General features: G+C 32.8%; 1 protein-coding gene across 1 annotated transcript; it reads right to left on the bottom strand.

The window, feature by feature from the left end:
* Nucleotides 1–4,404: 4,404 nt before the first annotated feature.
* LOC111709968 (KH domain-containing, RNA-binding, signal transduction-associated protein 3) lies at nt 4,405–12,324 on the bottom strand. The gene is made up of 7 exons (XM_023483952.1): nt 12,295–12,324; nt 11,584–11,657; nt 10,308–10,350; nt 9,791–9,883; nt 7,501–7,574; nt 6,852–6,893; nt 4,405–4,854 (listed from the first exon to the last, which is right to left on the bottom strand). Exons 1-7 carry the CDS (start codon nt 12,322–12,324, stop codon nt 4,833–4,835), a joined length of 378 nt encoding a protein of 125 aa, XP_023339720.1. The 3' UTR covers nt 4,405–4,832.
* Nucleotides 12,325–13,108: the final 784 nt, after the last annotated feature.

Here is a 13,108-nt window from a genome sequence, read left to right as displayed (position 1 = left end):
AATTTGACCCCTTTTACATAATTTTATAGCCTTTTATATTAAATACTTTTTTGTTGGCATATACATTTTAAATGAAAAAAGTATAAAATAAACAAATCTGTAAGTCTAAAGACTGTTCAGTTATAGACGAAAACACGCTTGATTTCAAATAAAAGAAACCGAATGCTTCTCTCTCTCTCGTTAGTTCACGGTGGGCGTCTCATTCTTTGGACGGTTATCATAATTATATGGCATTCACCGAAAAAATGTTCCAAAGTCGTCTTCATAAAGATTAACATTGTCGTATTCGAAAAATAATATTTTCAATCATTAAATTATTCTATAAATAAAATAAACAACAAGAAAATTGAAAAGTGTCATCTCAAGTAGATTGAATGAAAGTGCTACAATAAACTTGGGCATCCATCCAGAATGTGTTTCATCTAAATTTTGCTTATCTTTTAGTTTGTTTGTATCATTAAAACGTCTGAACTGATCAGGCTCAACTTTTTTTGTGGCAATTCACATGACCCCATGAGAACGGTTTGTGGGAAATCAAAGTGGATAAATTTTGACAGGACAGTTGTAAAGGAATTGAGTCTTTGCCACAAACTCAAATGTTCTAATCCTTATATTTTTGCAACCTGTTGGTGTAGACTTTTGAAATTTCAAACATTGATTACTTGATTTAACATTATTTACAGTTTGAAATATCTAAAATTTACGACTTTGTGTTGTAAAGATTTGAGGATTGTGAAATCAGAGTTTGTGGCAAAGACTCGGCGACTCCTCTTGCATTGCAACAATTAAAAACTAAAATTGTTACTCACAAGTCCAGTAAATATATTTGAAAATATAAAAGACTAAATACTTTGCACACTAGGGTCACGTTTCTACAAAGATTGGAACTGTCTTAGCTGACAATTTTACACACTTGCAGTGAGAACCATAAACAAATGGAATAGGAAGGCGACATTGTTAAAGAAATACTTAACTGTATACACTGCACAATTTCAGTGTCTCGTGTTCATTCATTGAACTATTTAAAGTCTTGACTTTCTTCTAAAAGTCGACCTCCTATTGCAGAAAAGTTTTTCTTTGTTGTATTATCAAAGAGAATATGCTGATACAGGGTGTCCCAAAAAACATGGGAATTCAGTGACGAATTTGATATCGTCTTTGTTGTGAATTAGCATTGTAATACCTAACATAAAAAGCCATAATATTATTATGTCTGCTAGAGTTTATTTTATGAAAAGGATAAAAGACTGTAAAGATGTGTCTATAATGTCCCTGCAAGATGAACAGTAAAGACGGACAAGTTTACTCTGTTTGTATACTGAAATTTTCTTGTTTTACCAAGTACAACCGTATGCAGTCAAAACATAAACAAACAAAATGTAAACATAGCAGACGAAACTCTTACAGATTACAGCTTTCTCAGTAGGTATCACTTTACTAAATCGAAGAAATATTTATGAAGACGATATCGAATTCGTCACTGAATTCCCATTTTTATTGGGACACCCTGTAGATTGAGCATCAATTTACAAATTTGAAATACGAGATAGACTAGTATTTTATACTTCCAAGCATTACCGAAACATCTGAACAGTCCTATTTAGTTGATATTTGAAGCTGTGAAAGGTCAATAAGAAAAAGTGGAAACGTGATAAATACTAACAATAAAGAAGAAAATTGAACCTGTAAATTAGAAACGAGACATCCTGATAAATATGAACAATAAAGGAGAAAATTAAACCGGGAAATACTCCGGCTTTTTACACTATTTGTGTCCTGCTCTCATTCTGGGAACAACTTTTTTTTTAAATAATGAACTGAATTTAGTTTGAGTTTGAAATACAGCCCAACGTGACTTTTTTACTTTTTTTGCAAAATGCTGGAAATTATTTGACGATTTGCACCGAAATCAATACTGAGTTATCCCGATGGTTGCGATTCGTCCGACTCCTTAAATACCAAAAGATTTGCGAACCAAAAATCCTTTTTTTAATTTTCTAACTTGACTCCATGCCAATAGTCTTTGCCAGTATTTTGAGTTAGGTTTTGGTTTTTGAGTAGGTATACTTTTCCGAGTATTTGCTGCTTTAAATTCTTAGAGAAAAATTAGAAATATTTGTAATATTTAAAGCATGATGATACTCTAGGGATAGCTCTGGGAGCAGCTCAATCTGTAAGTAAGGCTAACATAGCAGAGACTTTAGGGATAGCTCTGAGAGCAGCTCAAACTGTAAGCACAACTAACATAGTAGAGACTCTAGAAGAAACTCCGGTAATGCACAGTTAACATAGTAGAGACTCTAGAAGCAACTCCGGCAATGCACAGCTAACATAGTAGAGACTCTAGGAGCAACTCCGGTAATGCACAGCCAACATAACAAAGGCTCTAGGAGCTGCTCCGTTAATGAACAGCTAACAGCAGAGACTCTAGGAGCAGCTCCGGTAATGAACAGCTAACATAGAAAAGACTCTAGGAGCAGCTGGAGTAGCAGCTAGGATTGCAGTGTAAGAGATACGGAACTGGAGCAGCTAAACGAGATATCAAGTTAAGGAAGCTGCCTAGATAGATGCTGAACTGGAGCAGCTAAAGGATATCAACAAGATATTGAGATTGTGGAAGATGCTCAGACTGACACGTAATTGGAACAGTTAATCGAAGAGTTCCCTGAAAGAGAGGAATTGAAGAATGCAAATCGGAAGTATATCCAGACTAGACAGAGGATTGCAACCATGGAGAAACAGCTCCGAACTCATGATCTTCTATGGTTTGTCATGCTTCCGCTGGATTTCTGGAACCACAGGCTGGATTTCTGGAACCACAGGCTCGATTTCCGGAACCATAGGCTGGATTTCCGGAACCATAGGCTGGATTTCTGGAACCACAGGCTGGATTGGCGGAAACCTTAGAAGAGCTAAATATACTCGAGAAATTTATATGCGGACTGAGAGCTAACGTACTGCAACAAGAAGAAGTGTGGACCTCTACAAACACATAGGAAACTGAAAAGCTGATAAATCACATTCATTCATACTCTGCGAGATATATTTAAAAGAGAGCATAAATGGGATTTATGAAAAGAAGTACAGGGACCAAGAGAAAGACATTTGTTCACGCTCTTTCTCTAAACGAAGCAAATGATTGATTTCGAAAACCCGAAATTGTAATCGATAGTAGCAATAATCATTACAATATGAATACAAAGGAAAAATTCTGATTACAAGGGTAGGGAGCGCCACTAATTTCTAAAACTGCATACAATGAATATACCTGGTCTGGGCAGTGTGTGTTGACCGACAAGTGACAGGTCATCAATTCTTTACTTTGCTGACATTCCGGGACATTCTTAAACATTCCTTCCTCCTTCCCTCCTTAGTCCCTCCCCCCTTTCTTCCTTACTTCCTTAGTCCCACCCCTCTCTAATGAACACATCTTCTCATACTTTTGTACTATGTAAAAGTTAAATTTTACATGTTGAGCTCATGTTAACAATTTTGAAATAGAAACCATGTTTTTCAAATAAATGTTGAGATAAAAATATCTTCATTTCTCTTCATTTTTGTTCTTTATCCATTCATTTTCTTAGATTTTCCGTGGTCTTTATATTTACAGACTCTTTTTTTACAGAAAAAAATTTTCCTGATATATATATTTTATATATTTTTAAAAGATGAAAATTTCTCTTAATGATAATTGAAGAACTGCAGTAAAATTCTCATGTTTAATGTTCTAGTTTTGAGCTAAAAAATTTTAGTTTTTTTTCTTAGAGTTTTTTTAAATGCAGCTGTGAATTTGAAAAAAAAAACAATAAATATCTCTTTATCAACATTTACCCATTGTCTTGAAAGAAATATATACAATTCATGTTTCTTCTCTGTTCGTTTTTTTACTTTTTAATAATATCCGATGTAAGTAATGCATAATTCAAAATCCAAAAAAGAATTTTTTTATTAAGATAGTGTACACCTAGAAAACACTGAATCACAACGTTTACATTTAGTTACAAGTTTACTGTACATGTAAATCTTTAAATTTTTTTCACGTGTAAAATATATACAATTCTTTAAGACATGTAAAACATTCAAAATCATCTTAAGGGACTTTCGTTTTATTTTTAAGTAAAAAAGGGACATTCTAGATTCACAACCCGTTCCCTACCCTGGAAACCTTAATCAGATCGACCAGTCGCTAGAAAAGTTTTTAATTCTGTTAATTAAGAGATGCAGAGATGCTTAAAGAAATTGAGTTTTTGCCACAAACTCTGAGTTTCAAATCTCTATATCTTTGCCACCCATTGTCGTAGACCTTAGTTATTTCAAGCTATGAATTCTGTTCGATCAAATGATGTAAGTTTGAAATATAAAATGTATGCACCATCGGATTGATAAGATATAGGGATTAGAAGATTTGAGTTTGTGGCAAAGACTCATTTCCACAAATGAAAAAATTACTTTTCAAAAACAACCATCTAATTTATACTTATTTATATTCTTAGCTTTTACAGGATACCATTGTGAATCGGACATGCCACACTACCAATGGAGGGTCACTTGAAAATACGCTAACAGTCCCTTTAAGAGTGTAAAACAACCCATTACATTGAACGTTTAATGTATTGTTCTCTACAATGTGTAAGTCCTTGTACAATCCATTACGAAGAGTAAAGCTTGTACATATAACTAGAATATGTTTGAAAATAGACAAAACTTTACTCAGAAATGAATAGGTCTTGTACAGTGTAAAACATGTTACATGTACAATCCAAACTGACATGTAAATTGTAAATATAGGTAAATGTGAATATTGAGGTCCTCATTTAGTTACTGAAGCTGACTCAGACTGGAGAACTGCAATCCCTAAAGAAATATAATTAAAAGTGTCAAAACCTTAGGATAAACCAAAAATGACCAAATCTTTTTACCTATGAACCTCCAAACATTAGAATAGAAAAATAAAAACTAAACATTTTTCTTTATCTTTAGCGCTGGAATAAGATGCTCAAACTTTTTTAAAACATTTTTTTATGTCATTATTAAATTTTGAAAAGTTTTATTTGCTGGTATAAGGGCGAAGATCCGCTCTCAAGAAATTCCTAAAAATTAAATCACAAAATTACCTCCCCTTTAGTCACGAACTTAAAAGTGTAAAAAGTAAACTACTGTATTCCCTGAGAGCAGGAATAAAATTTGAAAATTTGGAAAAATGTTGAAAATGTTAAAACTAAATCCTTTTCATTGCGATGATTGAGTCGACTTTCAGATTGTGTTTGTATTTCCTGTCAGAAAATCTTNCCCCCTACCCAGATGCAATTAAAATAATTTTACTCTTCTCTCTGCATTCTCTGCAAATAATTACTTTGTTAAAACTTTTCTAACCATCTTATATTTTTCTCATTCGTTTCTTATATTTATTTACTATTTCATTCTCTTGTATTCATCTATGTTTACTACAGTGAAACCCTTAATAACGAATACATCTGAAGAATTGATCAAATGTCGTATTCTTCACTTTCTGATAATAGAATGTTTCAGATATTAAGTTTTTTAATTAAATGATTATATGGAACTCTTTAAAACTGTTCCCGCATATTCATGGCTATTTATTTATTTTCGCAAATACTGAAATTTACGAAATATAATATAAAACTCATTGAAAAATTGTCAAGACAACATTTGATAAATTTTTCCGATGTATTCGTTGTTAAGGGTTTCACTGTATGTTCTTTTATTCTCCTAAGTTCTGCTATTCTTATACTTTTTTCTATTCTCCTTTGTTCTTGTATTGTCCTAAGTTCTTCTATTCTCATTTATTATTCTATTCTCCTATGTTCTTCTATTGTCCTATGCTCTTCTATTCTCCTATGTTCTTCTATTCTCCTATGTTCTTCTATTGTCCTAAGTTCTTCTTTTCTCATATGTTATTATATTCTCCTATGTTCTTCTATTGTCCTATGTTCTTCTATTGTCCTATGCTCTTCCATTGTCCTATGTTTTTTTCTATTCTCCTATTTTCTTCTATTCTCCTGTGTTTTTTCTATTCTCCTATGTTCTTTTATACTCCTAAAATATTCTATTCTCCTATGTTCTTCTATTCTCCTATGTTCTTCTATTCTCCTATGTTTTTTCTATTCTCCTATGTTCTTTTATTCTCCTAAATTATTCTATTCCCCTATGTTCTTCTATTCTCCTATGTTCTTCTAGTTTCCTAAGTTCTTCTATTCTCCTATATTCTTATATTCTCCTATGTTCTTCTATTCTCATATGGTTCTTCTATTGTCCTATGCTCTTCCATTGTCCTATGTTTTCTATTTTCACACATGTTCTTCTATTCTCCTATGTTCTTCTGATCTCCTTTTTTATATTTTCTCCTATGTTCTTCCATTCTCTTATTTCTCCTATGTTCGTATTTCTATTATTTCTGTTCTCAATAATAAATAATTATTATTATAAGTTGCCAGACACTGATGTATTGTCAAGAAGAAGGAGAACATCTTTTCATGACATTTAGGAAAAGGGAAAATGAAAAAATAATTAAATCCTGATTTGTGGAGGATGTGAACCTTACTGCAACAAATTGGAAGAAATATCGAAGTTTTACAAAACCTTTTTGCTAATATAAGTTATGATTAGTTGCGCTTCTAATATTGTATATTAACTTTCCTCTGATTTCTACCTCTCTTATAAACCCTCTCTCTTCTCTTCAAAGCAATCTTTGCAGTGATAGTCATAAAGCTAGAGAGCAAAGACCAGTTTAACTCATTTCGGAATGTCGTTATCAAAATTGGATTTTTAGCCACGTTCTACATTTCTTTAAATCCCCATAAAGTTTAACTCCCCCCCCCCCACAACTATACCTGTGAACATCTATCTGAGTAAGCTCTACCCTCTGTTGCTGCCTTTAAAACAAACATTATTCTTTTTATTTTCTAAATAACAACTTTCCCCTCTCTTATACGAAAATTAAAACAAAACAAGGTTCTTTACTTTTTTCTCATCTAACTTTTTACTTGAAACAAGAAGGGAAAAATTGAACATGAGAAAACAACATTTTTTCAGATTTTCTGATTTTGCCCTGGTGCTGGTGTGTGTAAGATCAATTATAAAGTTTACAACCGACTCTGTATCTATAAATCTAATCTTCTGTTTCTCACTTCCTCTCTCATAGATTAGAGTTTCTTTAATCTTGATATTTGATATCGAGGGCGTGCACAGGCATTTGCCATAGAGGGGAGGGTTATTGTTTCTTTCCAAGAGGGGCTCAACACCTGTTGAGGCCTGAAAACCCCCTTGAAACCACAGATTTTACAGAGGGGGCGGGGGCTGAGCCCCCCCTGCCACCCCCATTGTCTGCCACTGTATGAGAAACACTTGAAAACTGGCATTGCTTAAAGTTACAGAGATCAAATAAATCAAATTTTAAGAACAATTACTGTATCTTCTTCATTTGTTGTTATTACCCGATTCTATATTTTTGGTTTTCATTTTTATAATAAGTGCTGTTTCCTGATGACGTCGTTGCAGTCTGGTACTAGGTACTGCCTAATCTCCTGTAGAGCTGTAGATATATTCCTGTACACCTGAACATGTACAGTTTAATATGTAAAGGTACTGTCTGATATATTGTAGAGCTGTAGATATATTCCTGTACGCCTGAACATGTACAGTTTAATACGTAAATGTACTGTCTGATGTATTGTAGAGCTGTAGATATATTCATGTACACCTGAACATGTAAAGTTTAATAAGTAAAGGTACTGTCTGATATATTGTAGAGCTGTAGATATATTCCTGTAAACCTGAACATGTACAGTTTATATATAAAGGTACTGTCTGATCCTGAAGAGCTATTATATTTTGAAATTTGTATTAAACAAACTTAACTTCAAGATAAAAATTTGAAAAACCTGACAAAACTCTTGCAGTACAGTTTAACATAAAGAGGTACTGAAACAGTTTTGTTAGATTATTCCAAATTTTGATCCTCATGTTATGCTTTTTTCTCTATTTCAATCTTAACTCTTTTTGTGTATAGCAGTCTTTAGAAAACCCCTACTTCATCCATTCTCTTTGTATAATTCTGTTAAAAAGATGCTTAAGAATCGGGACAAAGCCAGAGGAATTATTCTTTTTATATTGCTTAAGCCTATACACAAAAAAATAGTTTTTCTTTCTTATTCCATTTATATTAATATTTCTTAATAGACATACTATGTTAAGGTTGAAATGTTAATAACAATAAAAAACTAATAAATGAATTCTTTCTTTTCATGTTATGAAAAATATATAAGATAAATAAGAAGTATGCATTGGAAATCCCATCCTCATTATTTCTTACCACGTCTCTTACAGTTATAATTAGTTATTCTCCGAATATTTTCATAAAAAAAAATAATATTACAAACATTTGTATAGACGTTAAGAACAGGAAATAATTATAAAATCTATCAAAAAGGCGTTTTCTGTTTTAAAAATTTCATCTTATATATGAAACTTAATTTTTGAATAATACAATGAAAACTGAACGAACTGATAAAAAGATAAAGAATGGTAGCATGGAAGGAAAAAACTGTTTAGGTATGAATCTCAATATGTTCCGAATAATGACTTCACATTAAGATATAAAACGCAATGGTCATTCTACAATATGCCCCTGAATAATTTTCGCCTGTGTACCAAGCGGTAACAATGCATAATGACCCTTAATGACTACCCATCAAGAACTAAGACGGAATGATACAAGATAACCCTAACCGACTACCCTCCATGAACTAAGATGGAACAGTACATGATGGGTCTGAAATTACCCGTCTTGAACAAAGACGAACCGGTACCTGATGACCCTGAACGACTACCCGTTTTGAAAAAAGATGAACCTGTACCTGATAACCCTGGACGACTATCCATCTTGAACAAAGACGAACCGGTCCCTGATGACCCTGGACGACTACCCGTTTTGAAAAAAGATGAACCTTTACCTGATAACCCTGGACGACTATCCATCTTGAACAAAGACGAACCGGTACCTGATGACCCTGGACGACTACCCGTTTTGAACAAAGATGAACCTGTACCTGATAACCCTGGACGACGACTATCCATTTTTAACAAAGACGAACCGGTACCTGATGACCCTGGACGACTACCCGTTTTGAACAAAGATGAACCTGTACCTGATAACCCTGGACGACTATCCATCTTGAACAAAGACGAACCGCTACCTGATGACCCTGAATTACTACCTACCTTGAACCAAGACTGAATGGTACAAGCTGAGCGTGAACAACCACTCACTTTGGACCAGTACGGAAAGGTACAAGATGTCTACTTTCATTATCTAACAAGACTGAAGAATATCAATATGTCTGTGCACGAATCCTTTCGTCTACTAAACGAAACGGCAAATGATGTATTTTAATGACCACTCTAATCTTGTACCAAGACTAAAGGGTACAAGATGTCCCTTAAACAATTCTCGGTGTGCCCTCACTGTGTACATAAGACGTAACTGTACAAGATAACCCTGAACAATTACTTATTGTGTACCAAGACTGAAGGGTACAAGATAACCCTGAACCAAGCCCCGAACGACCACTCACTGTAGTCGACCGAGGCGGTACTGTACAAGATTACCTTGAACAACCACTTACCGTGTACCAATACTGAGCGGTACAAGATAACACTATAATAATAAGACCACTCACTGTTTACCAAGACGGAGTACGGTACAACATAACCCTGAACGACCACGCACTGTGAACCAAGGCGAAACGGTACAAGATGACCCTGAACTAACCTCTACTGGCGGCCCGAAGCAGGATATCTCTACATGAAGATCGTCTTCCAGGTGTTTGTATTTAGGGTCCCCAGAGTTAAGTAACATCAGTTCCTGACAGATAATTAATTAATTAACTAATTAATTATTTACTTCTTGAGAAAGGAAATGCATGTTTGCTGTTTTAAAATTTATCAGGAGAGTTTCAGGAAACACAGATTATAAAATACATCAAAAAAATGTTAAAGTTTTTTTACTATGTTTCTAGGATCAAGTGTAGGGAAATTTTTAAATAGCGAGCTTATCAAGCCTTTAGAGGTGAGGATGGAAATTTGTTTTAAAGTCCCCTGAAAGTTATTTAAATTTAATTTTTATGTAATTTATACTTAAACTACACTTTGAACTTTAAACTGTGTAAACTTGAAGTTTAAAGTATAAAAATATTAGATTTAATAATCCAAGTTTCCTCATATTGAACCAGAGCTGCATGTTTTCAAAAAGTTAGATTTTTATAAAAAAAAAATTAAAGAAAAAAAACCTGTTTTCTTGTTTTCATGCTTCCTTTGCCGAAGATTGCCATTCTAAAAAATCAGAAATAAATAATTTTACAGTTTTGAAAAATAAGTTTCATTTTTGTCTCTGACTTAATCTCTATTTAATGAGGAACTTTGAACGTTAAAATTCATTTCTAAATAAATCAAATTTCATCTCTATTTGAAGTTAAAAGTTTCAGCGTAATGTTATTTTTTGTATGAAGTCGGCAACCCCGGATACAACTTCTATATTAGGATTATCGTGTATATTTCTACATCACAGACGAGTTAGAAATTATCTTTTTATGTTTACAATAGAAAATCTAGCACTGTTAAAACGTGTTAACGATAGTTTTTTTTCTAATGATTACTTCCACGTACCTTTCAAAAAAAATCTTCGGTTTTTTTTCTAAAATCCAATCTTTTGCAATTTCCTAACCCACTTTTAATTTCTCTATTTTCCATTTTTCATGTTTATTTCTTTTTCCCGTTTTCGCGTAAAATAAAGCACTATCTAACCCCGTTTTATCATTAACCTTCATTATTTGACGTTCTCAAATCCTAGTAAGCTTTATTCTTTTATCCTGTACAGCTTGATTACACACTAACTTTATTCTTTTATCCTGTACAGCTTGATTACACACTAACTTTATAAAGATATAACCTCTAATCTCCTACATGCAAAATTCAGGAAAATATTGCATTACACCCAAGATTATGACACTACCAAAAAGATGGAAAATTGAATATATTTTATCAACTACAGTAATACTGAAGTACATTCGATGTTGTTACAAAGAAAAAAGTTTGACTAGTAAGTTATTAAATGAATTATTATTATGAATCATACTCATAACTTGAGTCTAAAAGTCGACTTACAACATGCCGGACTCTGCAGCAAAATTCCATTTGTCATTTTTAATTTTAAATGGAATGTAAGCGTTATTTCAAGTAACCCTCCTTGCAAAGATGGCATCAGCCCCCTTCACAACGGTATAATTAAAAGCTGTGATCAACTATGAATTAGAAATTACTGCATTTGATTTTAAAACTGATTATTTTCAATTGTGGCTTCACCACAAAAGTGAATTGAGCAATTCTACTGCAGGAAGTAAAAAACATAAAAACACGTAAAAACGACAATATCTTCTACATTATTTCCCCTCCCTACCTGGTATTCGTGTTCTCTTGGAGACCCTTATATATATCCATTAAACCCCCTTCCTACCTGGTGTTCGTGTTCTCCTGGAGACGCTTATATACATTAAACCCCCTCCCTACCTGGTATTCGTGTTCTCCTGCAGACGCTTCAACGAGTTCCCTTTTGGTCCCAACAGCTTACCAACAAAATTAAACTAAACAAAATAAAAATAAAGGATGAATAATGATGTCAGATACATTTATTAGATATGATACTGTACGGGTTACCCACAAAGATTGAGACGGTAAAGACGACCTGAAAAATATAGGACGATTTCAAGGCTAAATAAGTCTTCTCCCAATAATATAGTCTTTAAATGACTTTTCTAATGATTTGGCAAAAAAAAGAAAAAGTTGAGAGTTGCATTGAGTCATAAATATTAGGAAATAAATTCCGTACAGTTTCATCCTGTACAATTTACATATCTTAATAAATCATTTTTACTTCAAATTGTGATAATTCATTTTCTCTTTTTCTTGCTTGATGTCTCTATTAGTGCAAAGAAGGGTATCATTAGCACTATAGCACACTATACTTTTCTCAAATAAAAAAGATCATTTATTTTACGGCTTTCAACAGATGTCACATTTTACAAGGTGCAGATACTTGAAAACACGAAATTTTAGTAAGTTTTGTTGATATTTTGTAATTTACTTGCACATTTTACATTTAATATTTTGCAAANCTGCAATAAAGTCTTGAAGTCCATATAGCTGCAACAAAGTCTTGAAGTCCATATAGCTGCAATAAAGTCTTGAAGTCCATATAGCTGCAACAAAGTCTTGAAGTACATATAGCTGCAACAAAGTCTTGAAGTCCATATAGCTGCAACAAAGTCTTGAAGTCCATATAGCATGCAACAAAGTCTTGAAGTCCATATAACTGCAACAAAGTCTTGAAGTCCATATAGCTGCAATAAAGTCTTGAAGTCCATATAGCTGCAGCAAAGTTAATTTTTACCCTCTCTTGGGTGTAAAATTAAATCTTATGGAGTTACGGGGTAATTAAGTCCTACCAGAAATAGTGCACAAAGGAAGGAGTTTTTGTCACAAACTCAAATTTTCAAATTCCTATATCTTTTCAACCTGATAGTGTAAACATAGGATATTTTAAACTTAGATTATTCTGTCTAACTGAATTCATAGTTTGAAATATCAAAGGCTTACGTCATCATTTTGCAAAGATATAGGTATTGGAAAATTTAAGTTTGTGGCAAAAACTCAATTTCGTTCTAGAAAAAGAAAATGATAAAACTAACCAACAGAATAATTGTTGTTAGTGATAAAAATAGTAAAAGAAATAGAAATACTTTTTTTAAACTATGATTTAATCATTAATTGGATGTATAGATATTTACTATAAGTAAATGTTTCCTACATTTAGATTTTTTCTGGAATTTGTGTTTTGGGTAAAAGGAGGATATCTTTAAGAAAAAATTGAAAGTAAATACTGAATGGAATAAAAATCCATTCTCATAACATCAAGACTTTGTTTAGACACAACAGCAAGATGTTGTATTGCAGTGTAATAGAATTCAAAACCTTCTAAAGTTTATAAATAATTAAATAGATATATATACAGAGAAATGTTTAGTTTTGCATGTAT

This window comes from Eurytemora carolleeae, unplaced genomic scaffold (genome assembly GCF_000591075.1).
Source record: "Eurytemora carolleeae unplaced genomic scaffold, Eaff_2.0 scaffold994, whole genome shotgun sequence".
Taxonomy (NCBI): domain Eukaryota; kingdom Metazoa; phylum Arthropoda; class Copepoda; order Calanoida; family Temoridae; genus Eurytemora; species Eurytemora carolleeae.
Note: the sequence above shows the minus strand (reverse complement) of the source record. Positions and strands in the feature narration are given on the sequence as shown.

Bases quoted from the DNA above. Each gene is read 5' to 3' on its own strand.
- LOC111709968 (XM_023483952.1), bottom strand. From the start codon at position 12,324: ATGGACTTCAAGACTTTGTTGCAGCTATAT. The intron at 11,658-12,294 runs GTACTTCAAGAC...TATTTTGTTTAG, and splicing joins AGACTTTGTTGCAGCTATAT to TTTAATTTTGTTGGTAAGCT. The intron at 4,855-6,851 runs GTATAGTTGTGG...ATATTTCTTTAG, and splicing joins ACTCAGATAGATGTTCACAG to GGATTGCAGTTCTCCAGTCT.